Source organism: Physeter macrocephalus, chromosome 2 (genome assembly GCF_002837175.3).
Source record: "Physeter macrocephalus isolate SW-GA chromosome 2, ASM283717v5, whole genome shotgun sequence".
Lineage (NCBI taxonomy): Eukaryota > Metazoa > Chordata > Mammalia > Artiodactyla > Physeteridae > Physeter > Physeter macrocephalus.
Window position 1 is genome coordinate 128,014,312 of NC_041215.1, and position 26,391 is coordinate 128,040,702.

The 26,391-nt window shown below is 36.5% G+C and overlaps 1 protein-coding gene across 9 annotated transcripts in view; it reads left to right on the forward strand.

The window, feature by feature from the left end:
* AGFG1 (ArfGAP with FG repeats 1) overlaps positions 1-26,391 on the forward strand; it is a 68,934-nt gene that overhangs the window by 19,513 nt on the left and 23,030 nt on the right. For 8 of the 9 annotated variants that reach the window (XM_024124668.2, XM_028482330.2, XM_028482332.2 and 5 more), the window contains exons 3-4: positions 22,408-22,523; positions 25,876-26,038. In XM_024124668.2, the coding sequence (XP_023980436.1) occupies positions 22,408-22,523; positions 25,876-26,038 (279 nt within the window). Of the gene's footprint in view, positions 1-14,400; positions 14,539-22,407; positions 22,524-25,875; positions 26,039-26,391 lie in introns of those variants that run through there. The other variant, XM_028482338.2, reaches the window with a different exon arrangement.

The window sequence follows — 26,391 nt, forward strand, 5'->3', positions numbered from 1 at the left end:
TGACTGTTTTAGATGCCTCATTTAAGTGGAGTCACGTAGTACTGTTCTTCTGTCACTGGCTTATTTCACTTGGCATAATGTTCTCAAGGTTCAGCCATGCTGTTGCATATGACAGGGTTTGTGAAGGAACAGTTATTAAGACTAATATCAAAATAAATTTAGAATATATGAAAAGAAATTTTAGGTAACTTGTTATATCAAATAGTAGAAACAAAATACAATTAGATGACTGGAATGGATTTATGAATCTTAAATCCTAAAAAGAGTCATGCAAATTAATAAGCTATTTAAAGCCCTCACCATGGCAGTCACTGTACTAGGTACTTGGATACAGTTATAGAAATGTCACATAGGCTTAGCTGGCATAGAGCTCATGGTCTAGTTAGGGAGACAGGTATGTAACAGATAATTACAACAGTGTGTTAGATAATTAATGATAAAGAATAAGAAGTTTCAGAAGTAATGTGGAAGGAGGGACTCAGTCTGTTGGTGAAAAGGAGAGGATTGGGAATATCTCACAGAGGGGGCTGAATATTTGCTGGCTTTTGAGGGTGACTAGGACTTAGGCTGGCAGGAAAAGATATTGCAGGCAGAGCAAACACAGTGCACAAAGAAAAAGAAATTTGCAATGGTTCTTACAGCTAGAAAGTGTACCAACCATTTAATTACTTGTTAAGGGAGAAAAACATGCTTTCTTGTGTCCCTAAGGACACCTTAGAACCAAAATATTGGACTAGGTATATTTGATTCTTTACAATATTAGCAATATCTGTGTTCCTAAAATTTCAAGAGATGTATAAAAGGTGAGGATTGATATCATGAAATGCAGGATGATTGGTACAACTTAATAAAAAACTATAGACTTGAAGTGCAAGTGCTTTATTATCAGTTTATCTTATTTAAACATTTAAATCTTAAGTTATAACATGCATAGAGAAAAAATACAGATCTTTATTTTTTGTTTCAAATTATGTTGCCATATTTGCACTGTGTGTTATCTCTCAGTAGTCTGGAAAGGGCATACTCAATCATATAAATTTTGGATTAAAAAGAAGGTACTGTCATACGTCTTGTGCACGAATGGGTTCATGCCTGAAGTTAAAAGATCAAAAAGTATATTAACTGGCAGAAGTCTTGGATCTTCTACCCCTGTGAGGAAGTTTTAACGTTCTGAGGGGCATGTTTGGTTGTCACGATTAGGGAATGTTGCTGGCTTAAGCAGGCAAGCACCATGGTGGCTGGATGATTCAGTGTTGAATAGAGTTAACCTATATTCCACATGATTTGGATGTTCCTCCAGACCTTTATAAGCGGGAAAAACCTTTTTACAGTCGGTCTGCATGTATAACTTAAATCTGTTTTATATGCTTTCATTAATAGTCATGAACAACTTATTGCCAGAAATCATGCTGCCAAGTCCAGAATCAAGTGTGGGAGGGGACTACCAAATTACAGGGCAGAGGGCTTGGATACAGGAAGCCATTAATTGAGACCGTCGATGCAGTGACTTGACACTTTTGTATATCTGGGAAAGATTTCACTTTTCATTGAGAACTTCACTAAGAATTGTTCACTGTTTTTGGCAAGTCACAAAACTGATGGCAGCACTTCTCACGGCATTTGAGTCATTAATAAAGTACATCTGAATTGGTCTGAGTTGGTAGCTGTGGTAAGCAGATGATGTTATTAGTATTTATAAATATGTATCACGGACACCCTTGATGTTTATAACATATCATTAGTATCTATAGATAAAGTTTACAACTTACTTGAATATTACTTTAGAATTCTTAGACTCCTGCAGTGTGTTCATTGGAGGAGAAATGTTACATTATCAGGTTATAGAACATACTTGCCAGATGTTAGTAAAATATTTTATAGCAAAGCACTTCGTGTTTATTGGTGTTGACATTTTTTCCAAAAGTCAAATATTTCACAAAAAATTTCCACATGTGTATTTTGTAATGCTTTCTTTTGTATCATGATGTTACTTAAAAAAAATCTTTAGTGGTTTGCTCCATATGTCCTCTTTTATGATGTTGTGGGTCAACCATGGTCCTCTAGTTGAAGGAATTTCTCTATTGGGTTAACTTCTGATTATCAAACTTAATGGAAGGAAGGCTGGCTAACAGTGCTATAGATAATTCAGTAAAAGGAAAATGTAGAAGTAATTTTATTTTGAACCATACAGTTTTTCTTTTCTAGTAATAAATCTTCCTAATTATGTTTTAGGACAGAGTAAAAGGGTTACTGCTGATGTTCCACAGGCATAAAATCTACATGTAGAAATAAAATCGTGCATTGATTGACAGTATTTGATCATCTTTATGCTAGATTAAAAAAAGTAACCCCCCAACCCAGAAGCTAAAACTTTAAAAAAATCCTTCTTAAACAGTAGACCCATAAGGTAAGGTGTGCTTTTCCCTGGTTAACATTCATGAGTGATTCATTCTTCATTCTTGAAGCAGAGATTTATTAATCATCTACCGTGTGCCAGGGATTGTCCTTGGGTGCTAGGGATACGGTCCATGATTCGTGCCCTCAGTCAAGCTTACAGTCTAGTAGGGGAGAGAGACAGTAAAAATCATTTTTTTCAGTTCCATTTTGGTATAAGAGTGAGAAAGGGCTTCAGTTTAGAGTTGTAAATGCTTGAGATTATGCAGACAGTTTTTTTCAAGAAGTTATACTTACGGCTTAAATAGGCTTTATTTTATGAGACAGCTCTTTAGGCCTTTTGTGTAGTTAAATTGCATCTTTGGGAAGATTGGAGCTATTTTATAATCAGAAACAAGCATTGCCACAAAGAAAATATTTTGATATCTAAAAAATTTAAAATTCCAAGTTCACATGCTGTGACAGTTTTGTTGGAATATTCAGGTATCATTTCATGATATGTTATACTCAATCTATTATGCTATTAAACAGGACACTAGTGGTTATTTCCTAAATCATCCTGTCTTATAAACTTATAATAAGTGATGGTCATTCTCAGTACAGAACAGTGGACTCTGTAAAGTAGAAGGCCAATATCAGAAAGAGCCCGTAGGCCATTATCATAGTAAAGACAATGAGCTTTTGAATTAATCCTGAATCAGGGCATGGAACTGTCAGGTAGTTTCAAAGTGTTGTATTCATTTCTTTTAAGTTTGATTAGAAACTAAACAATCTAACCCAAACTGCAGCTCTGTAGGGAAATTGGTAAAATTTGGGCTGGGCCTATTAAAAGAGTACTTGAAGTGCAGTGGTCTTGTGCAGAAAGGATTGGATTTGGACTTGGAAGGTTGAGAACGACGGACAAGATGCCTCTGAGCCTCAATTTCTACAAGTGTAAAATAATAACAGTCTCTTAATATAGAAAGGCTAGAATAATTTGAGCTCAAGCAACCTGTGAAAGTTCCCAACATATTTCTTATAGAATAATATAGATATTCAGATGTTTGTTGAATCAGAATCTAAGATAGTAGAAGGTATAGAAGGATTATCAATTTTTTTTTGACTTTTTGCTCAGTGGTTTCATTAGGGGAATTTTTCAGTTTTCTTAGAATACAGTAGCATCATTTACATTAATTTTAGGTTATGTATTTAAACTCTTGGAGCATTTTAATTATATGCTGAGCTTAAATAATATTAGTAAAATTTGGCAGTTATTTTAGTAACAGCATATTAAATGTCATTGAGTGGCAGAGTTAAGTTACATACTCATTACTCCAGGGTCTACAATTACCTTGCTGTCTGTACAGAGGTTGGCAAAACTGTCTGTAAATGGCCAGATGGTAAATATTGAAGGCCACCTACATACAGTCTCTGTTGTATATTCTTGTTAGAAAAAATCTTTTAAAAAGTTACCCTTTATGGGCTTCCCTGGTGGCGCAGTGGTTGCGCGTCCGCCTGCCGATGCAGGGGAACCGGGTTCGCGCCCCGGTTTGGGAGGATCCCACATGCCGCGGAGCGGCTGGGCCCGTGAGCCATGGCCGCTGAGCCTGCGCGTCTGGAGCTTGTGCTCCGCAACGGGAGAGGCCACAAGTGTGAGGCCCGCGTACCACACACACACACAAAAAAGTTACCCTTTAAATATGCATAAACCAAATGATCAGGGGCAGTACAAAAATAGGTCAGTGACCCAAATTTGATCTGCAGGTAGTTGATTTTAGACTCCTGGTCTATGGAATTCCAGAGTTTTCAGTTCTCAATATAAATTCTTTTATAACCTTGCTTCTTTTCCTAGTTAATCTTTTTCTTGCTTCATTACCAATAGAAATGTTTGAACGCCAATGGTTTCTGGTTTGTTTTCTATATATGCTGTCTGTATCCCACTTTCCTTGCCATTTTGCTCAAGCTGAATCATTTATCCTGAATCTTTTTTTCAAGACCTATCAAAGTTTTTACCCTTCCATCAAGTCTTTCAGGAGTATTTTGTTTGTTTTTTGTTTTTTTGCGGTACGCAGGCCTCACTGTTGTGGCTTCTCCCGTTGCGGAGCACAGGCTCCGGACGCGTAGGCTCAGCGGCCGTGGCTCACGGGCCCAGCCGCTCCGTGGCATGTTCCCAGACCGGGTCACGAACCCCTGTCCCCTGCATCGGCAGGCGGATGCTCAACCTCTGCGCCACCAGAGAAGCCCATTTCAGGAGTATTTTAGCCCACAGGGCCTAACACCCCCCGCCCCCATACTTTAAGCTTTTTTTTTTTTTTAATATAGCATTGACTCTAAGATTTTACACAGATTTTTTTTTATTGCTCTCATAGTTTCTTCTGTATTGGTCTTATTACCCTCAAAACATTATAGACATTTCCATGGCATAATTTATATACTTCTTCATTATACCTAGAGCAGTGAGAATGTATGAATGTGTGTTTGTGCGTGTGTGTACATATATGTGTATGTAAATGTGTGTATATTTTATTTTTAATTTTATTTTAATTTTATTATTTTATTATATTTTATTATTTTTATTTTATTTTATTTTATTATATTTGTAAAAACTCCTGGGCTTTACTCCTTAGAGATTCTGACCCTGGGTGTGGGGTGAGGCAGAGGAGTGTCTGTCTGCATTTTCAGCCAGAAGCCCCATGTGATTCTGTTGCTGATGGCTACAGACCACCTTTTGAGAGAACTAGTATAGTAACTAAAGGCTCCATCCAGTCTAGACTCAAAATAATCTATGGTCTAGTTTCGGCACCACTAATTGATAAGCCTTGTTACCTTGGGGAAACTACTTTTCCCTGAGCTTCATTTTCCTTTGTACACTATGGGAAGTACCTGTCCTGCCTATTTGATGAGGTTGATTTGAAGGTAGAACATGTGAAAACGTTTTGAAAACTGATGTATTATGTAGATGTAAGATGTCAGTTTTAAGTGCAAATGTACTTTTTCATTGACTTCTAAGCTCAGGGGAAAAAAAGTATCATATAGGAAAATGGTGTGCTTTGAACTGAATTTAGTTTAGTTTAGGGAGATATTTGCAGAATTACAGTCAATATGATGGTATTAATCAGTATGAAAAGTTAATTCAATAATAATAGTAACATTCCAAAAAATTTTAACTAAAAATATGTAATTATTTGAGAGACTAGCTTCCTAATGAGATATTTGAGGTTTAAAAACATCTAGCTAAAATATCGAAGCATGTTCTGTATTAAAGAGGCTATTTGTTTAACTTCTGCATATTTATGAAGAAGCACATATTTTAAAGTCTGGCCTCTATTTTGAAAGAAAGGCGAGGTGTTAAGAGTTTCTAAAAATTCTGCTGAATCAAATCAGTAATGACATAGTAATCTTTAAAATATTCAGAGTGTATTCTTTGATATTAGTTGTTGGCTTTCGGAGAAATACTGATACTAATTAGCAAAAAGAATGTTGGAAATGTTATCTTTGTTTTGTACATATTGTAGCATGTGGATCTTTCTGAATGATGACTGAAAGCTCAAGAGTATTGTAGAAGGAGCTGGACGGTAGTTTGTAACTACTCTGAGCATTTATTTAACTTTTTATTGCATTTGTGTCCCAGGTCACATTATTTATTTCCTTCTAACTCTTTGCTTCAGCCATTCTAGCTTCCTCTCATCTCTCAGCTTTTGTTTCTTTCTTTCTTGCCATTAAGTATGTTATCTTTTTAAAAAAAAAATATCTTACTTGAATCGAATTAAAAATAAAATTATTCATTCTTTTTGTTCTTTTTTAAACTTTTTATTCTGGAGCTGCTCATATATCTACACAGTAGACAGAATAATGTACCAAACTCCTGTCCCTTTTTTATTATGTTTAGCAGATCTGAGACATACAATTTTCCTCTGTAAATTCAGGAACTAGATGTTATCTCTAAAAAAGGACTTTCAAAGAATATATAACTCCATATCGTTTTCATATCCATAGAAATTAATAGTAATCTAATTACATAGCCAGTGTTCAAGTTTCCTTTTATTTCATAAATTTCCTTTTTTCTCTTCCCGTAAGCATATGTTTGAATAGAGATGCAAGTAAGGCTCACATGTTATGAGTGGTTAATATGGGTTTTGAAACTCTGACAAAGGATTGGAGGCTAGATGGGTCAGACTTTGGCCTGCCTACGCCTGGCTGGGACCAGGCAACTTCCTGGGGCCTGTACCACTTGGTCTGTGGGATAGAGAAAGGTTTGTGCCAGGACAGTGGGGGCCTCCGACCAGGTGGTTACTCTGGGGCTGGGTACCCTGTAACGGCGGGCCCTGCCAGCTCAAGTCCCTGGGAAACATAGCAGTTGAGGTGAATTCCAAGCTTTGCAGTCAAACTCATAGTACAAGTTCCCCCGGTACATATCTGAGTTGTAGTCTTTCACATGTGTCTTCCATTGCTCCAGCATCACCTGCTACCAGGCTGCTGAAAATCAATGTTGGGTTCTTATTATAGAGCAGGAATGCTAGTTGGTTGCTAGGACCAGCCAACAACCAACAGCTGGCATTCATCTTGGCAACAGAAGATGCCATCTGGATGCAGGGTGCTTTATGAGCTGGTAAGAAGGAACTTAAGACAAGCTTTGGGGCCATAGATTTTTGAGGAATTGGTGATGACATCGAAGGTTTTTTGGCTCTGTTTCATGAAATTCAAGCCATCGTGCACAGGCAAGATCATCTTTGGGTAGTAGTAGCCATAGGCCATGCCCGGCAGGAACTTCTTAAGAGATTTAGATGGTATCTTTTGTCAGTTTTCTCCTAGACCATGGGCTCCACCAGTTCCCCAGGGATGATCTCTTACTGGCCTGTGATGCTAGGATTTTTCCAAGGATGGGGTGGCTGTGAGCAGTCATCTTCTGGCACCAGAACCTGTCCTGCTTTGTGCCACCTAACTGCAGTATGGTGCCATAAGTCTTACTGAAGGTGAGCAAGGTCTCCTGGTAGTGTGAGTGCTGTAGCTGCTCTGCTTGAGGGGGGCCTGGTTGGGTTATCTGCTAAGTTGTCTCTCATACCCCCCTCTCACGGATGGCCATAGCAAGATCTTGTCCCCGGCAGAGGCTGCTCAAAGCCACAGCACAATGGCCATATTTGGCTGTCTTCTGCCCCCCCCCCCCACCTCTCCACCATCGGCCGAGGCTGCTCAAAGCCACAGCACAATGGCCATATTTGGCTGTCTTCTGCCCCCCCCCCCCCACCTCTCAACATTTTATTATGAGAAATACATAAAACTTTAATAAGAATTATGCAGGCACATTAAACACGGTGCTGTATTTGCACTATCAAATATCTGTATGTGTCTCCATTTGGTCATCCACCTTATATTTTTCTTGCATTTCAAAGTAATTTGCAAACATTAGTTCATATCACCCCTAAAATCTTTTGTATATCATTAATTAGAATTCGATATTTGTTAAGACTTTTTTGAGGTATAATTTATGCACAGTGAATGTAAAAGTCTTAAGTGTACCTTTGGAAGAGTTTTGATAAATGTATCCAGTTTGGTAACCCAAAGTCCTATAAAGATATAGAACATGACCATCATTCCCCCAGAGTTCCCCTAACATCTCTTCCTGTTCGATCCCTCCCCTTTCCTGAGGCAACCACTGTTTTGATTTTTATTCATACTCATATAAAGAAAATAATTAAGAATGTGCTTTTTTTGTTCTACAAATAACAAATACTAGAAAGGGTATGGAGAAAAGGGATCCCTCCTACACTCTTGGTGGAAAGGTAGATTGGTGCAGCTACTATGGAAAACAGTATGGAGGTTCCTCAAAAAACTAAAAATAGAGTTGCCCTATGATCCAGCAATTCCTCTCCTTGACATATATCTAGACAAAACTATAATTCAGAAAGATAGATGCATCCCTGTGTTCATAGAAGCACTGTTCACAATAGCCAAGACATGAAAACAACATGTGTCCATCCGCAGATGAATGAATAAAGATGTGGTACATATACACAATGGAATACTACTCACCCATAAAAAGGAATGAAATAATGCCATTTACAGCAAACATAGGGGACCTAGAGATTATTGTACTATGTGAAGTAAGTCAGAAGACTTATCATATAATATCAAGTATATGTAGAATCTAAAAAAATGTTACAAATGAATTTACTTACAAAGCAGAAACAGACTTAGAAAGCAAACTTCTGGTTACCAAAGGGGAAAGGTGAAGGGGAAGGATAAATTAGGAGCTTGGGATTAACATATACACACTGCAATATATAAAATAGATAATCAACAAGGACCTACTGATTGCCTTTTCTTTTGATTATGGATCACACTCTCTTGTTTCTTTTTGTGTATCTAGTGATTTTGGATTATATCTAGAGCATCGGCAAATGGTAGGTTGTAGAGCCTCTGGGTTCTGTTTTTTTTTTTTTTTTTTTTTTTTTTTTTTGTTATGTGGGCCTCCCTCTGTTTTTTTTGTGGTATGCGGGCCTCCCTCTGTTGTGGCCTCTCCCGTTGCGGAGCACAGGCTCCGGACGCGCAGGCCCAGCGGCCATGGCTCATGGGCCCAGCCGCTCCGCGGGACGTGGGCTCCTCCCAGACCGGGTTGCGAACCCGGTTCCCCTGCATCGGCAGGCGGACGTGCAACCGCTGCGCCACCAGGGAAGCCCTGGGTTCTGTTTTGTTTGTCCAGAAAGTATTGGTTTTGTTTGTTTGTTTTGTTCACTTTTTACTTTAGCAAACTCTGCCTCTCCTGGTGGGAGCCAGTTGAAATCTCTGTTCAGTTCTTTTAGTCCTTAATTGAACTGCTTTGAATTGTCCCTGTACATGCCTCGATCAAGGGTGAGCCAGAGATTTGTGCCAAGTTGTTATGCAAGTTTTGCAGCTCTCCCTTCTTGGGCATACCCTTCACTTTCCAGTTTCTGTGGTTGTGAATTCTGTCTTTAAGCTTTTAGATTTGTGGATTTCTCCTTGAGTTTTGGCAGCTCTGCTTGGCAGATGTCTGCTTTCAAATGATGATCCTTAAAAAAAGAGTAGATACTTAGTGCTGTTTCTTTCTTACAGGTGTTGACTCTTCTCCAGAATCTGTTTACCTTGTGGTTGCTTTCTAGTGTCTTCTGATAATTCTTATAATGTGTGCTGAGTTTATAGTTGTTAATTTATGGGAGCTGGGTTTTAATTTGAGCTACACTGACATTACTGGAAGTGGAACCTGCTCTGCTTGTCTTTTAAGTTTTTTTTTTATTCTGTAAGTTTCCCCTTCAGTTATTTGCTCCTATTCTCTCTCCCCCTCCCTTTTTCCCTCTCTCAGCTCCGTCATTTTTCAGTAGTGTCCCACTATCACGATTTTGCTGATTCCATCCATGCAGTGTTAGTGTTCCTCTGTCATCTCAGTTCCCTATAAATTGATAGTTGGATCTAGTAGCTTCCTAAGATTCACATTTAATTGAGGGAAGAGGGAAGACTCAGTGTTTCATAGGTTAGGTGGCGTGTTCTTTTGTGGAGAAACACATTTTCGTGTTTTTGTCTGTGTTGAGAGGGGGTGGCTAATACTCTATGCCTACATCCTTAGTAGGGATTGTAAAATGGTGATAACTTAGTCTGGGAACCTGTAAGGGGATCCTTGAGACCTTTACAGGGGTTCTCTGAGGTCAAAAAATTTTTTAATAGTAATTCTAAGACTTGATTTGCGGTATTTACTCCCAGTCTCATGAGTACACAGTGGAGTTTTCCAGAAGCTACATAACATAACAATGCAGAAGTTGATCAGAAATCAGCTGTCTTCTATTTAAACAGGTATTAATGAAATTTGCAAAAATGTAAAGCAGTGCCACTCTTCTCACTAATTTTTGCTTGAGAAAATATAGCTATTTTTATGATTAAAAGTTAGTTACATTAACATACAATAGTTTTATTGCTGTTAAAAGTACATTAATATTGCCTAGGATGTGGGAGTAGGGGTAACGTAGAGCGACTGCTAATGGATATGGGATTTCTTTAGACGATAATAAAAATGTTCTAAAATTGAGCTGTGCTGGTGGCACAACTCTTGAATATACTAAAAACATTAAATTGTACTTTAAATAGGTGAATTATATGTTATACAAATTATATCTCAATAAAGCTTCTAAAAAGTAAAAAAAAGTACATTAAAACTGTTTCTCATAAATATCAGTAGATAGAGTGCACATAAACAAAGCCATTTATGGTCCTCAACATTTAACTGTTTTCAAAATGAGTTAGTTCTGTAGCATCTCCCACAGTGACCAATCAGGGGGGGTGTGTGTGTGTGTATACAATAAATTGGTCATATATATATCATTGTGAAATTGTTTATTTGATTTATTTCAGTCGGTAGCAGTTATTCTTGTTGATGTTCAGTTGTCCCCTTTGGACAGTTAGATAATCTGTTTTGGAAACCTACTATAACTTACCACTTCTGCAAATCTCATTTTTACTTAGAAGAGCTTTCCCTAAATTTTCCTTTTCCTCTTTTTATATTAACCTGTGAGCCATCTGTCTATTTGCAAATATTCAAAGAAAACTAAATGTTTCTTCTTCTCATGATTGATTTATGTAGAATATGGTACAGATCACGTTTACTTCAGAGACTTGTTTTGCATTTGGGCCAGTTAATCTCTCTGTTCCTTTGCCAAGGGCTACATTCCCAACCTTAGTCAACTGCCTGGCAAATGCATGCCTTCAGTCACCAGGACAACCAGACAATAGAGTGTCAGTCCAAATAATCACTATTATTGAGCCTTAGATGAAGCTAAACAGTGGATGAGTAGTGTTCATGTTAGAGGTGGTGCTCTGGTATTGATGCTATCCCTAAACCATTGATAATCCACGAACAGTTCTTACTTCATATCAAGACAAGTAAATAAAACTTCTTAATATTCAGTTCTAAATGAAGTATCAGACCAACTTGCCCATTCTCTTCCCTTGCTCACCTCTGTGTTTATTCTTGTTATATTCTGAAAAATGTAAAAAATGTGAAACTTGCCCTGTAGGGAGAGAAACATAAACCTTTGGTAATTTTTCCTTCCTGGCAAGCTTGCATATCAGATTCATACTGTCTTAGGGAATGAGAATGCTTTGCTTTAAGAGACTTCACAAATTAAGTTTAGAACAAATGGAACCAAAACGTTGGTGGGAATTTTTTTTTTAATACCATTTTAGAAAATGGTTCTAAAGTTTATCCAAAAGCTCAAAAAAAGTAAAACTAGCTGGAAAGAATTTATAAAGCAAGGAGTAAATAGGATTGGCTCTAGTAGATACTAAATGTGTCTCTATGTTTATAGGCAGTAATTTGCAATGTAAACTTGAAGTAATTAATCACAGTAATCTGAAGCTAGTGCAGGGCCTAGTAGACTAGATCTGTAGAATAGATCCTGAGATATGCTATAATCCTTATGTATATTAAATATGTATATGAAGTTATTATAAAATAAGTTCAGCAGTCTGCTGTGGAAGGAATTTGTTATTCAGTAAATGGAGAATCAGTTAGAATGTTCACTGACATGGTATGCCAAAATAAATTTCAGAAAAATTTTAGAGTTAGGAAGCCATAAAAATATAGAAAATTAGTCTCAAAGTATTTCCCGACAAGATACTTATTAATCTTAAGGGGAAAAATAGTGACTTTACTGTGGAGAAATCTGGCCTATATTGTTTTAACCAAGTGATTAAAGTTAACATCACCAGGAATGGGGCAGACTGACATGTGCTTCCTGATATGATGCACTGGGAAGGATACAACATCACTTATGTGGTATTCCTTCCCAAAATGCATAACATAAATTTAATTATGAGGAAACCTAAATTAAGGAACGTACTATAAAATAATTGACTTGTACTCTTCAGAGATGTCAAGGTCATTAAAGACAAAAACAGACTAAGGAGCGGTTCCTGATTGAAGGAGACAAGACAGTTATGGATACTGTACCAGGAGAACTTTTTCCATTTGCTGTTAAGGATACTGTTAAGATAATGGTTAGTCTGTGGATTAGATAGTAATAGTATAAAGTGTTAATTTCCTGATTTTGATAATTGTGTTACGGTTATAGGAAAGAATGTCCTCATTTTTAGGAGATACACATTTAGAGGTAAAAGCTTCATGTCTGTAATTTAAATGGTTCCAAAACTTTTTTTGGAGAGAGAATGATAAAGCAAATGTTAATCTTAGAGACTCTAGGTAAACAGTACATGGGACTTCTTTCCACTACAATTGCAACTTTTCTGTAAAACAGAGTATTTCATAACTAAAAGGCAGGCACAACTAAATGGTAGTGTTTAAGGTTAGCTGACTACATATTTAACATTTAAATGTGTGGAGACTTTATAGACTAAAAGCAATGGAAGAAATCACAAAAGTAAAAATTGGCAAATTAAACTAAAACATGGAAACTTACTAAAGACATAGTAGACAAAATTGAAAGAGCAATACAGGGTACAGGGTAATTTACATATGTCATCTTAGTTTGATAAAATAGGGCAATTGATAATCCTTCTCCAAACTACTTGTCCCTTTGCTAATATACTAAATCTTACATTTATAAAGCTGTTTATAATTCATAAAGCACATTCATGAATAAACGTGTGTTTAGGAGGTGGGGGGCAGCTTTCCAAGCTCATGCTCCTTACTGAGGAAAAGGGGGAAGGCTCCCTCTCCTGGGAAAACCACAAAACACACACACAACACACAAAACACCAGCTGTTTGGACTAAGAATGGATGCCTGACCCTAGGGGCCAGGGACTAATCAGATCCTCTCTCTTTTACGAAATTGAATTAAGGTTCACAGAGGCTGGACTGAAAAGATGAATCACTTAACCGAAAAGGCAGTTTATAGTTGGGCCATGTGCAGTCTTAACAAGTAAACAGGAAAAATAAAATTGTACTAAGATAAGCAAGAGCAGGGATTAGACATAGTATGAGAAGCAAAAGCGATAAACTATGTGTTTGCAGGGGCCGGGGTGTGGACAAGGGCTTTGGAAACAGGTAATCAGACTGCCTAGGTCCCAGATGGCTTCCTGTTTGCAGCACAGGTTCCCATGTTTTGTGTTACTGTTGACTTTGCATAGACTTGTTTTATCTGATCAAATGTGGCTGAGTTTTGGTTCTTTGCAACCTACCTGGAATGCAATTCTGACATTAGAGATATTAAATGAAACAAGGCATGGGAGTGTGCTGTGAGTTGTATATACTGACATTTACCGTAGGTGTCTGAATTAGATCTGCTGGTCTCCTTCACAACTCACAAACACTTGCAATTAAGGTTTATTGCTATTTCCACTTCATTTAATTTCTCTCTAGTATCCTAAATATTTTCTTCTTTTATCTTTTCTGTTTCTTTGTAATTATCAGTTATTTTGTAAAGTGTTACTCTCTCCCTGAAACTTAAACTCTGGTACTTTTCTCCTTTATTCTCAAGTGAATGGGTATGTATAATAAATTGGCCCTTAGATAGTCCTCACTCTTGGAAAGTTCTTCTTCCTTCAGGGAAAGGCTTCTTTCATTTTATGTTCATCTCTCTGTTGTTATTCCCCATGCGCATTATAACACGTACCTCAAAAACAGGCTTTTATTTATTATACTATTTAAATCATTATTATTCTTGGATGCTGGGATGGTATCATAGTAAGTCCACGTTGCACATAATTCAGGCATTGGCAAGCTTTTTCTATAAAGAGCCAGATAGTAAATATTAGGCTTTTGTATCATACAGTCTCTGTTGCAACTACCTAGCAAAGCAGCCCTAGACAATAGATAAACAAGCGGACATGGCTGTGTTCCAGTGAAACTTCAGCTATAAACACAGGCTGTAGGCCAGATTTAGCCTGGGAGGTGTAATTTGCTAACCTTTGGCCTAAATTTGATTTGAGAATTTGGATCAGTGAATTTATTACTTCTGCGTAAGTTGGTAAGCTGAATATTCTAGGTCAGCATGTATATTTTAGATGGAACGAAGGGGAAAAAAAGATAATTTCTACTGTACATATATTTCAGGGCTGTTAGGAAGTTGCTTCCACTCATGCACCAGATATTTATTGAGTGTCTGCTCTATGTTTGGCAGGCACTGAGAATACAGATAGTGGCGAATCGGAGAGAAGGTTCCTGCCACGTGAAATTTACATTTAGAAGTTGTGAGATAAAGGTCTGTGAAAATAAATAATACATTGTGATAACGTGTATATGAGTTTTGGTGTGGAGAGTGTTATCCCTTTGGAATGGGTGGTCAGGGAAGACTTTATGAGGGGGCCTTTGTGGCTGGAAAGAGCGATGATGTAAGATGAGTTTGGAGAGTTAATCAGGCGTGAGATCCTATGGGCCCTAAACAGGTCGTGATGAAGAATTTGATTCTTAGGCTAAGGAAGCCATTATAAGGTAGTTCGTGCTTAAATTAAACAACAACAACAACAAACTAGGATTAAATAAATTGGATTTGATGTCTCATAAATCTGATACTCCCTCACATACCCAAATTATCTGTCTGGTTCACAAAGGCTCTGGTGTCTCAGTGGTCTGCACATAACAGCTTGTGCATGCCTGTTTTCAATGACTCAGTTGCATATGTTCTAATTCCTGCTAAAACATTTTTTAAAACCAAATTTTAAGATGGAATATACCATACAGTCCTAAAAAGGTGTAAATAATTGCAGGACTATCTGTTTCTTTGCATAAGGCATATGGATAGTGTTATTTCTTTAAGCACTATTAATGAGTATAAATCCTTTATAGATAGGTCATCACTGAGAAGTACCTGTCAGCTGTTGACCTAGAAATACTAGCATAGTCATGCTCATGTAGACTTGGGTGAGTGTAGAAAATTTTAATAATGTACTTGTTGTTTCAGTATTTAACTTAAATCATGACATATATATGAGATATTATTTCTGATTGTTAGTTTTTAGGACAAAATAAGGCAAAAAAAAGCGCCCCTTGTTTTCCCTTTTAGGGAAAAATGTTATGTTGCTGATAGAATTTGTGTAGGTCTATCGTAACTCTCCAGAGAGCTTCTAATATTAATATATATTTCTGTTAAATTTTTCTTTCTGCTTCCAAAAAGTGGATGTTAGTTACTTGCTCATGAATTTTTCAGGTCTTTAAGTCTGCTGTTTGTTCCTATATTTTATGGGCAGTACTGTTAACTGCTGTAATTATATCTTACAGAAGAAGACACTCTCCATCTCTCTACTGAGGAGAGAAAGGACAGAAAGGAATCTGAACTCTAGTTGATATGTATAGGTTGGCTTAATGAAAAACGTTTCTCTACTTCCAAAGAATCTTTCTGTCCTTTCCTTATTTTTATATCTTTGGACCTAGAGGTTGCAAGCAGGGTCATGTCACATTGTTTATTCTTTGTATCTCTTTTATGAAAATAAGGGGTTGTCTGAATCTTAAAAGTAAGTATCCATTCCAGCAAGTTTCCACTCTATTTTGTTGTCCCTGAGAGGATTATAAAACTGTAACATGTTATCTCTATTCATATCTATTTGTCTGATGCAGCACTGTTTTCTTACTCTTCCTTTTATTTATTTATTTATTTATTTTAACATCTTTATTGGAGTATAACTGTTTTACAGTAGTGTGTTAGTTTCTCCTTTACAACAAAGTGAATCAGTTATACATATACATATGTTCCCATATCTCTTCCCTCTTGTGTCTCCCTCCCTCCCACCCTCCCTATCCCACCCCTCTCATGGTCACAAAGCACAGTTACTCTTCCTTTTATATGTGAGTAATTGAGAATTAGTATGGATGTTCCCTATTTTTGGTGTTCATAATTGAGTTTGTTAAACTGCTTGCACTGCATGTATTTACTATCATGATTTAGATTCAGTGCTGCATAGCTTTCAGCTTCCCTTCTAGCTCTGTCTCCAAACACCTGGTTTGTCTGGATTCGCAAATGGGCTTTCTTGCCTCCTGGCTCTGGCCGGGGGCGGGGCGGGGCAGGGGGGCGGTTCAGCTGATGGAGAACGTTGTCAGCAAGCAGACCAAAGAAAGGAAGGAGGGAAAGGTTAAGATATTTACTTTCTTAACTTCTTTCATGTGGGATTTCTGTAGCCTGGCTGCCTCCTTTCATTGAAGGTCAAAACTCCCATCAAGTAGCCCTCTTAGTTTTAAGGTTGCCAACCACTTCCTCTCCTTCTACCTTCACTGCCAATGAACCGGTGGTGGTAGGTCCTTCTGTTGTTAACCCTGGGACACTATACTCTCACTCATGATTTCCTTACAGCCTACGTATGCTTTAAACAGTCTTTATTAAACTTCTCAAATTACCCAAATTGAGTGTGCCGTTTCCTAAGGCAACCCTGACAAATATACTTTAAAGTATTTTAGATTCTGTCAGTGGTTATTGTGATTGCAATTCTAAAGTGGATTAGCACTAGAATAAGGGAAAAAATTATTCTGACAGTTTCATGAACTTATTCTGTTGGTTGATGTGTGATTTTATTTTTAATTCCTCCATAAGATCTGGTTTTAGGTAGTGTCAGCCTAGTTACTGAACACTTAATATGGCACAACCCATTGTTTTAAGCATTGTGGGGAATTCAGAAGTAGGTGAGACACATGCTCAGTAATTCTAATAAAAAGCAGTTTGTGGTAAGTTTCATGTGAGAATTACAAAGTGCTATAGTAGTTCAGAGAGGGTGATTGTTCCATTAAGACCACTTTGATTCCATCTGCAGCAGGACTGAAGAGAGACCTACAGTTTCCTGTGTTTCTGGTAAGGCCTGTATTTCCCAGTCCTTGCTTACTTCATCACCCCATAACACATCAATGCAAACCACATAAGATACCAGGCCCCAAAGTAAGAATAACTAATACTATTTAAAATTCACTTATATATACCTGTTCTGAGTAGACAACATATTAACTCATTTAACCCTTCCAACATGTCAATGAAACAGGCTCTCTTACCCGAGTTGGAATTCACATTAAGGCAGTCTGATTTCCTAGTCTAGGCTCATAACTACCATACCTACAATATTATTCTCTAATTAAAACTAATTATCCACCTCTCCAGAGAGATCATCAAAACATCCATCATATATGCAGCCCTTTCAAATGATGGCCTTCAGGTATCCTTGTTGCTCCTCAGTGATGTTTCAAGGCCCTCAGCCCTGTGTTCCTCTTGCCAGTAGAACTTATCACTTGCTCTGTCATCCTGTTGCAGTCATACCTGTTAGCCCCCCTCATTCAATATAGATTTCAGCACTTCATGTAGTGAATGTCTTTCTTCCACTAGAGTTAATCATTTCTGCCAATCCCAGTGTCTACACAGATAACTCAGCCTCTGGAATTCTTTGACTTCTTAGGTCCAGTAATCCTTCCTTCTGTTTTAGACTTTATTTATCAGTAACTGTATTACTTCTCAGATTTCAAGTGTAAGCATCCTGTTCTCTGACCATCACTGCTTCTCTCTTCCCAGCCCATTCTCTCTAATTTCTTACTCCAACAGTTCTGGGACAACCATAAGAGACCTTCAGTCCACTGACGCTAAATTTCTTTGTTGTGTATCATCCTTACTGTGTTTTCATTTTTCTTAACCTAGCTTTGATTCTGTGGTCTTTTGTTATAAGCACTCACTTTAACTCCTGTTGTATTTTACCCGATTAGAGCCAATACTCTACCTACTTTGTACCTAAACAACCAGATGAGACTGGTGGAAAACACACCACTGTCTTGACTAGTTTCACTTTAAATACTTGTGACCTCAAAACCTTAGTGCTGCCTGGAGTTTTATTTAGTTGGTTCACTCTCCCATTTTTCTTCAGCTCTGAAAAACCCTCCCTTTTCAGTTGATGGTGTTTATTATTTTACTTTAAAAGAAAAAAAAAACCAAAACGAACATGGAGAAAGAAGAGCTTTATACTTTCCTATCAGCAGATGTACAAACCTGAAAGAGTAGTTTCAGGAGAATGGTAGGAGCAGAAGCCAACTTTTCAGGGACTAAAATGTGAATATGGATCAAAAGAGATAGACTGTGACATTTTCCCAGATGTATCTTTGGAACACTGTCTTTATTTAATGAATCTTGCTCAAGAAGAGGTTTAGTGGCTAAGTAAATTTGAGAAGTGCTGAAAACTATATATAGTATTGATATGGAAAGGAAGTTTCCATTTGCTGGCCTAGATTTTACTAAAGCATTGGTTTTCAAGCTTTGGTCTCTTTCACAGTCACCTGAAGGGCTTGATTGCTGGGTAGCACCTCCAGAGGTTCTGATTTCACAGGTCTTGGGTGGCTCCTAAAAATTCGCATTTACAACAGGTTTTTAGGTGACACTGATGCTGCCAGTCCAGGAAATTGGGGAATCCCATTTTGAGAGTCACTTCACTTGAGTAAGAATTCAGCTGCCAAGAGTGGCAGGTATAGTTAGGATTTTGAGCAATATAGCAAATAGCTATTGTGGGATAGCATAGTCAGAAGAAATAAGAGCAGACTAACAACATCATGGAACTTTGGTAGTAAGATAGCAGGAGTTTGTAGTGGACCCAGGCAGTGAGTTTTAATGATTTTCTTCTCTAGCAGTTTGACCTGTCAGAGAAGGATGAGAACCACCAGCAGTTAGTACAGAATTTTGAGTGACTCCTACAGGCTGCTCATGTCAGATATCTATACAGTTTATCATCAAGCACTCCATCTTTGCTTTGTATTCCCATGATGAGTGCCAAGACAGTAACTTTATGATCTGTCTTTAACCCATCTCCTTTTTATTTGTTTGTATCAATATGTTTATTATTTACTATTCATTAATTGTTTTTAGTTAAAAAATTGTATATGTTAGTTAATAGGGGTTTGGGAATGCAAAGACTAAATGTCATGAAGTGTCCTAAACTAATTCTGTCAATTACAGTTAATAAGTCTTTGAGCAATTTCTCTTGTTTCCTCACTTGGGAATTTTTAAAGTAAAAGAATTAGAAACTACCAGTTCTCACTTTATGAATGTAATTGTAAAGCCACAGAATCTTTTCCTGAGGAGAGTCTCATGTGGGTTTGTTTTTTTTTTTAATATTTTAATTTTATTGGAGTATAGTTGTTTTACAATGTTGTGTTAGTTTCAGTTGTACAGCACAGTGATTCAGTTATACATATGCGTATATTCATTCTTTTTTAGATTCTTTTCTCATATAGGTTATCATAGAATATTGAGTAGAGTTCCCTGTGCTATACAGTAAGTCCTTGTTGGTTATCTATCTTACATATAGTAGTGTGTGTCTGTTTATGCCAAGCTCCTGATTTATCCCCCCCTCCCCTTTAACCATTAGTTTGTTTTCAATATTTGTAAGTCTGTTTCTGTTTTGTAAATAACTTCATTTGCATATTAAAAAATTAGATTGCACATATGAGTGATAGCATATGATATTTGTCTTTCTCTGTCTGACTTCACTTAGTATGATAATCTCTAGGTCCATCCATGTTGCTGCAAATGGCATTATTTCATTCTTTTGTTATGGCTGAATAGTATTCCATTGTATATATATACCACATCTTCTTGATCCATTCCTCTGTTGATGGACATTTAGGTTGCTTCCATGTCTTGGCTATTGTAAAATAGTGCTGCAGTGAACATTGGGGTGCATGTATCCTTTTGGATCATGTGGTTTTTTAAAAGTAGCTAAATATTTATTGGAGAAACTGGCCCTCTACAGGGTTTATGTAGTATTTCTAGCGTAAGTTGCATTACTATTCCTGGATATCTGAACTTCTTGGGCTTTGCCACTGAAATGTTTTTATAATGAGATTGCCTTCACCTAGGCCTCATTTCTGTCAGTTGTACTGTCTTAATGACTTTGTAGGGTCTGTACTGAGCCTGGATTAGGAAGGAACCACAAGAAATGCTGTTTTGAAACATGCTTGGGGTACATAATAAGAGAGGAAAAGGGTGAATCCTTTTTTCCTGTCTTTATTTCTCTCTTACCCACTTCAGTGAGGAGGTAAGCTTGAGAAGGGTGCTACCTTTCTGTCTCTGATTTCTCAAATCTTTGTCAGGCTTTTGAAGTTAGATACGGCCTTCTTTTCACAGTGTTACAACTGGTTATTCTTTAAAGTAATACAATTTTGGAAACTTGTGGATGTGTTTTTATAGCATTACTGAGGAATAATTATAATAAATTGTGTATATTTAAAGTGTACAATTTGAGTTTTGACATATGTTAAACCATCATTACAGTAACAAGATAACATACATTTTCATCATCCCCAAGAGTTTTTTGTGCCCCTTTGTAATGCTTCTCCTGATCTGCTTTCCATCACCATAGATAAGTTTACATTTTCTAAGATTTCAAATGAATGGAATTACATAGTATGTACTTTGTAGGGGGTGGTTCTGAGGTCTGTCAATCAGCATAATTGTCTTGAGGTTTATGCACGTAGTTTCTTGTGTCAATAATTTGTTCATTTTTATTGCTGGATAGTATCTTACTTGGATATTCCACAATTAATCCATTTACCTGTTGATAGACATTTGGGTTGTTTTCCGTTTGGAGTTACTAGCAGTAAAGCTGCTGTGAATATTTGTGTACAAATCTGAGTATGGACATGTACCTTTATATTTCGTGAGTAAATACTTAGAAGTAGGATGGCTGGGTCATATCGTAGGTATATGTTTAACTTTTAAGAAACTACCAACTGTCTTCCAAACTGGTTGTACCATTTTTACATTCTTGAGAGTTCTAGTTGTTCCACATTCTCACCAACATGTGATATGGTCAGTCTTTTTTTCTTTTCCTGGCTAGAACCGTTATTATTTCAGAAATAACCATCCAATGTAACTTGAGGTGGTTAGAATAGCTATTTCTGTAATAATTATTTGTCAAAACACCAAGTATCTCAATAATCATACACTTACTTCATTCATAAGAACTTCCAAAAGTTCTTATGTATCAAAAAAACTTACAAATGGCACAAGAGAGTTTAATGGTCTATAGAGGAGAGAAGGAAAAGTATTCTAGGGGAAATTCTAATGAAGCATTTTCTCCATTGCATTTTTGATTAACATAGTTCGTGAAAAAAGCCTTGCTTTGCCTTCCTTTAGTCTTTTTGTTTTTGGCCATTCTAGTGGTATGTACGGGTGTCTGTGTAGTGGGGTCTCAGTGTTTTTTAAATTTGCATTTTCTACATGACTAAGGAAGTTGGGATGCTTATTTGCCATTTGTGTATCTTCTTTGGTGCAGTGGCCAACTTTTCTGCCCACTCTTTAAAAAAAATACTGATTTGGGGTCTGTTTTATCACTGAGTTTTAAGAATTCAAGGTTTTATACATTTTGTAACTGCCTTTTTTCAGTTGGTGGCTTGCCTTTTTATTTAATTTTTTTGAAGAGCAACAGTTGTAAATTTGATGAAGCCCACCTTATAAATTTTCTCTTTAGTTCTCTTTATGCTTTGTGTCTTATTTGAGTTCTGCATCATTTCATTTCTTTGATTTTACTGAAAACTTAAATAATCTCAGATTCTCATTTTTTAGCCATTAGGGAAAAAAAGCATAAGAGGTAATTATAAAGCTAGAGTTGTATCTGCCTTGTATTTGTGTTATGTTATACTTTAATAGCAAATTACTTATGATTCTAGTACTTTTTATTTGTTCTTTTTGGTTGATTTTTAAACTTGTCAAGGATTCAGGAAATTGCCGCTCACTGGTCTAATTCCTTTGTTTTATGGGGTGAAGGAACTGAGGTTCATAAAGGTTATATGACTTTGCTGATTGTTTACAGTGTATGATTATTTCAAGACCAAACAGTCTGAGGTCCTCTTAAATGCCGTTTCACTGTTTGTTTCCCTGTGAGGAGCTGTTCTTTGTGATACTGTTGATAAGATTTTACTGCATGCTGTAACATTACAATAAATTTAGTTCCTTCATTTGTTTCTTCTTCATTGCTCATTGTGATAAATATCCTCATTGAAAGCAATATTATTAAAATTAAGTAGGTTACCTTTCTGAGAGAATCTTAATTATCTCTTAAAATTTCATTAAGTTAAGATGTCGAATTTAACACTTTTGTTTTTTTAATTCTTTCCAAAGGTCTGTAAACAGATTTGGCTAGGATTATTTGATGATAGATCTTCAGCAATTCCAGACTTCAGGGATCCACAAAAAGTGAAAGAGTTCCTACAAGAAAAATATGAAAAGAAAAGATGGTGAGTGAATAGTTTGTATTTAGAGCAAAGCCTCCCCAAATCGCATTAATTATGGGTAAGATTAGTATAACAGGAAGGAAGGAAGGAAATAAGTAGGTAGGTAGCTAGATAGGGAATGAGGAAATAGGTAGATACTCATTATACTTTGGCTTTTTATTGAATTTGGTTTCCACAGACCTTTACTTCTGCTTTATCTTAACTCATCTGTGCCTAGCAGTAGCCTGTTTCTTATCACCAGACCTCCTGCCCTTTTTTGGGAAGTTAGGGATTCTTCCTTCTAAACCTTCTCTATCCCTGTTAGCTTCTCTAGACATTTTAGTCTTATAAAGCCTCCTTTCTTAAAATCTTCCTTCATTTAGCAAGTGTTTATTTAGTATCTTTTATATACTAGGCACTATGCTAAAGCACTCATGAAGCAATGTATTCATTCACTTAATTGCATGTTGTAGTAATTCTTTGCTCAAAATATCACTCACTGCCCAACCAAGAAGTCATTTTACTCTACCTATTTAAGAAGGAAGATTTTATACCTTTTTAACTAAATCTGTCAGATGTTAATTTTTAAAAAGGAATTAAAGCAGTTATATATTGGCTAGTAAGCCTTTTTTTAAAGCAGAGCAGGGGGTATATTCGTAGAACTAGTAGTGTTCAATTACTTTGAGCTCTTCACTTTTACCTGTATGAGTACAATTTAAGTCAGTTTACTGAGACTCATTAATGATGAATTCTTGGTTGTTTCTTTATCAATATTCAGTAGTGTATGTTTTCCTTCTTGGGACGTTAAGAAGATGAGAGAGAGAGAGTCACAAATAGAAGGAATAGGTAATGAGGAAGTACATGGCCTCTTGTGTCCCTGAGGAGCTGTATTTGAACCCAGAGAATATCTTCAAGAGCTTGTTTTGGTTGAGGGAATACTTGCCATGGTTATGAGTGAGATATCTCTACCTTCATTAGGTGAGCATAGTAAAAAGAAGTAGCTCTGATTTGTATGTTTTGTGAACTTTGTATTCTTACTGTTCCCTAGAGGAGACTAATTTTTGCCAGGGCTATATATTCAGCATTACTAGAAACATTAAGTACGAACATAGAAGAAAACATATCAGTAAGATTTTAGTTCAGGAAAGAAAAAACTTAGAAGATGCGGTGATAGTAAAAACATGGTGTCATAAATGATTCTCTTAAAATGAAGTGTATAATTATCTTTTTATCATTTTAGTTCTTAATTTCCTAGGCCTTTTCCGAGACCCTTTCCTGTAGTTAAGACATTTCTGCTTGATAGCCTTGGCCTAATTTTTGATTTTTCCCAGCAGTTTTACTTTTACCAGCTCAGAGTTTGAATGGGACTTAGCTGGGATTTCAGATAGTTTAGCTTCAACTAGTAAGAGAAAAGTGTGTGTGAATAAGGTTTATAGAATTAAAACCAGGAACCCACCCCCACATTAATAATAATAACAACAAAATAAAAATAATAATAAAAATTATTCATTCAAACAGTAAGCAAATAATTATAAACCTCAAATAATTGTAAACCTCCAATAATGATAGTTTGTTTTATCTTTTCTCTCCTGAGAAACAGGATAGTAAATAAGAGTAATACAAATACAAACTTCAGTTGGTAGGTAGGGGAGAGGGAGTGACCAACATTCAGCTAGGCTGGGACCTGTGTGCATTTTAAACTCACGCTCCTGCATACCTGCATACCTGTGACATGTAACTGGAGTGGTGCAGTGGGTTTTTAATAGGACATAAGCACTATCCAAATGCAGTCTTTACTATGGGCAATTACACTTAAAACATTGAGGCTGTTGCTGTCATCTAAAGGGATTTTGAAATTGTTCTTTTAACCAGTTTTCAGACTCAATTCCTGTGCTATACGTGCTTAGCTGTTTTACTTTTAGTTAAGCAAGCCTTTGGGCCAAAGACTATTATCTGATTTTATCCTTGAATAAGACTTGGCTATACTCAGAAATTGGCATTATCACTGATAGGCTAAATTATGGGAAAGTGTGACTTCCTGTTTTCTCCCATATACTGGAAAAAACAAAGCAGTTTTATTGTTCATGATTATTATATAATTTGATAATAGCCAACACTTGTGTAGCTAACACCTGGACCAGAAAACTGTTCTAAGTACTTCATAAATGTTAACTTGTTTATACCTCATAGCAGCCATATGTCAGTGTTTTAGAAGAAAATTTGGATGCACAGAGAGTTGAAGTAGTTTGCCCTACGTTTCATAGCTGTCAAGTGATGGAGTTGGGATTTGAACTCAGATTCTAGAACAGAGTAGAAAAGCTCTGTTTTTCTACTTCTCCCACCTGTGTGATATGGGAAGGAGTGTAGGTAGAACAAACCCCAGAAATACAGAGAGCAAAAGCTCTCACATAATCCCAGCTCTGGAGATTAGCGTTGCCAATATTTGGGCATTATATTCTTACTACTTCTCTTTCCTTCCTTTACTCCCTTGATCCCGTGAATTCTTACATGACTGAGATCAAACGTGAAAGACCTGTAAAGTCTTACGGACATCTTTGCATGTCAAGACAGAGTAGCTATGTATTATTCTATTATATAGATGTTAGTATAATCCTTTTAAGCATTTTTCTCCTGGTGGATTTTGGTTTATTGTCCAATTTTTTGAAATTTTAAAGAGTGCTGTGATAACCTACATATACATTTATTTGTGTACAGTTAGTCAATTATTTCCTAAGGGTAAGTTACTAGAAATGGTACTTCTGGGGCACAGAGCATACCTATTTATGTATTTTAATAGAGAGTAACACAGTTTGTAAAGTTTATACTCAGATCAAATGCGAATGTCATTTTAATTTACATTTTTATTCAGTTACAAGTATTTTCATTTCTTTGTCTCCCTTGGTGAATTGCTTTTGTCCATTTAAAAATTGTGTTGTTAATCTTACAGATTTGTGATAGGCCTTTATATTTTGGGCTACTAGCTGTAATAAATAAATGTTTCTCCTTTCCTTCTGCTCTGTTTTCAAACGTCATTTATGAGTGTGCGATACTTTGGTTTTTAAAAATTAGAATTATTAACTGTCATCATGATTAACTACGAGTCCTCTTTTTCTAAAAAGGCAGTTATTTAATATATTGTATTTATTAGAAAAACTAAGTAAATAATCGAAACAAGTTTTGTGGTTAGTCTTTATTACCCTTTCTCTGAATATTTTAATTAAGTGTAGTCTTAAGCTATCAATTCTAAGACGGTTTTGAAATAAGATTAATATCAAAACAGTCTTGTACAGAATTAGAATTAAGCTTATCATTTTGAGCTTAGTGTTCCTTACATCTTCCTTAGTTAACTGCCTGTTCAACTTTTCATATGTTTTAGGTATGTCCCACCAGAACAAGCCAAAGTGGTGGCATCAGTTCATGCATCTATTTCAGGGTCCTCTGCCAGTAGCACAAGCAGCACACCTGAGGTCAAACCACTGAAATCTCTTTTGGGAGATTCAGCACCAGCACTGCATTTAAATAAGGGCACACCTAGTCAGGTGAGTAGTTTTCAAGTCTTTGTAGAGGCTTCTACTTAAGGAGGATTGAGTACCATGAATTTGGGAATTCGTTAAGACAGTTGCATAACCTTGTATACCAGTAGCATTATGTCCTAATGGTTTATAATACATTAAAAGATACTTGGTTAAGTGGTTGGAATGTGTTTGTGTTTGTTCTTTTTGCTATTGCGAATGCTATTGCGAATACGAGTTTGTAAAGCTGTACAGGAACATTGTTATAGCTATCTATCAACATATGTATCATACGTATCATATAACATACAGTGGTAAAACATGAATCTGTGGTGACCATCAGAGTTAGAACAGTATGGCCTCTGTGATATTCTTTTACA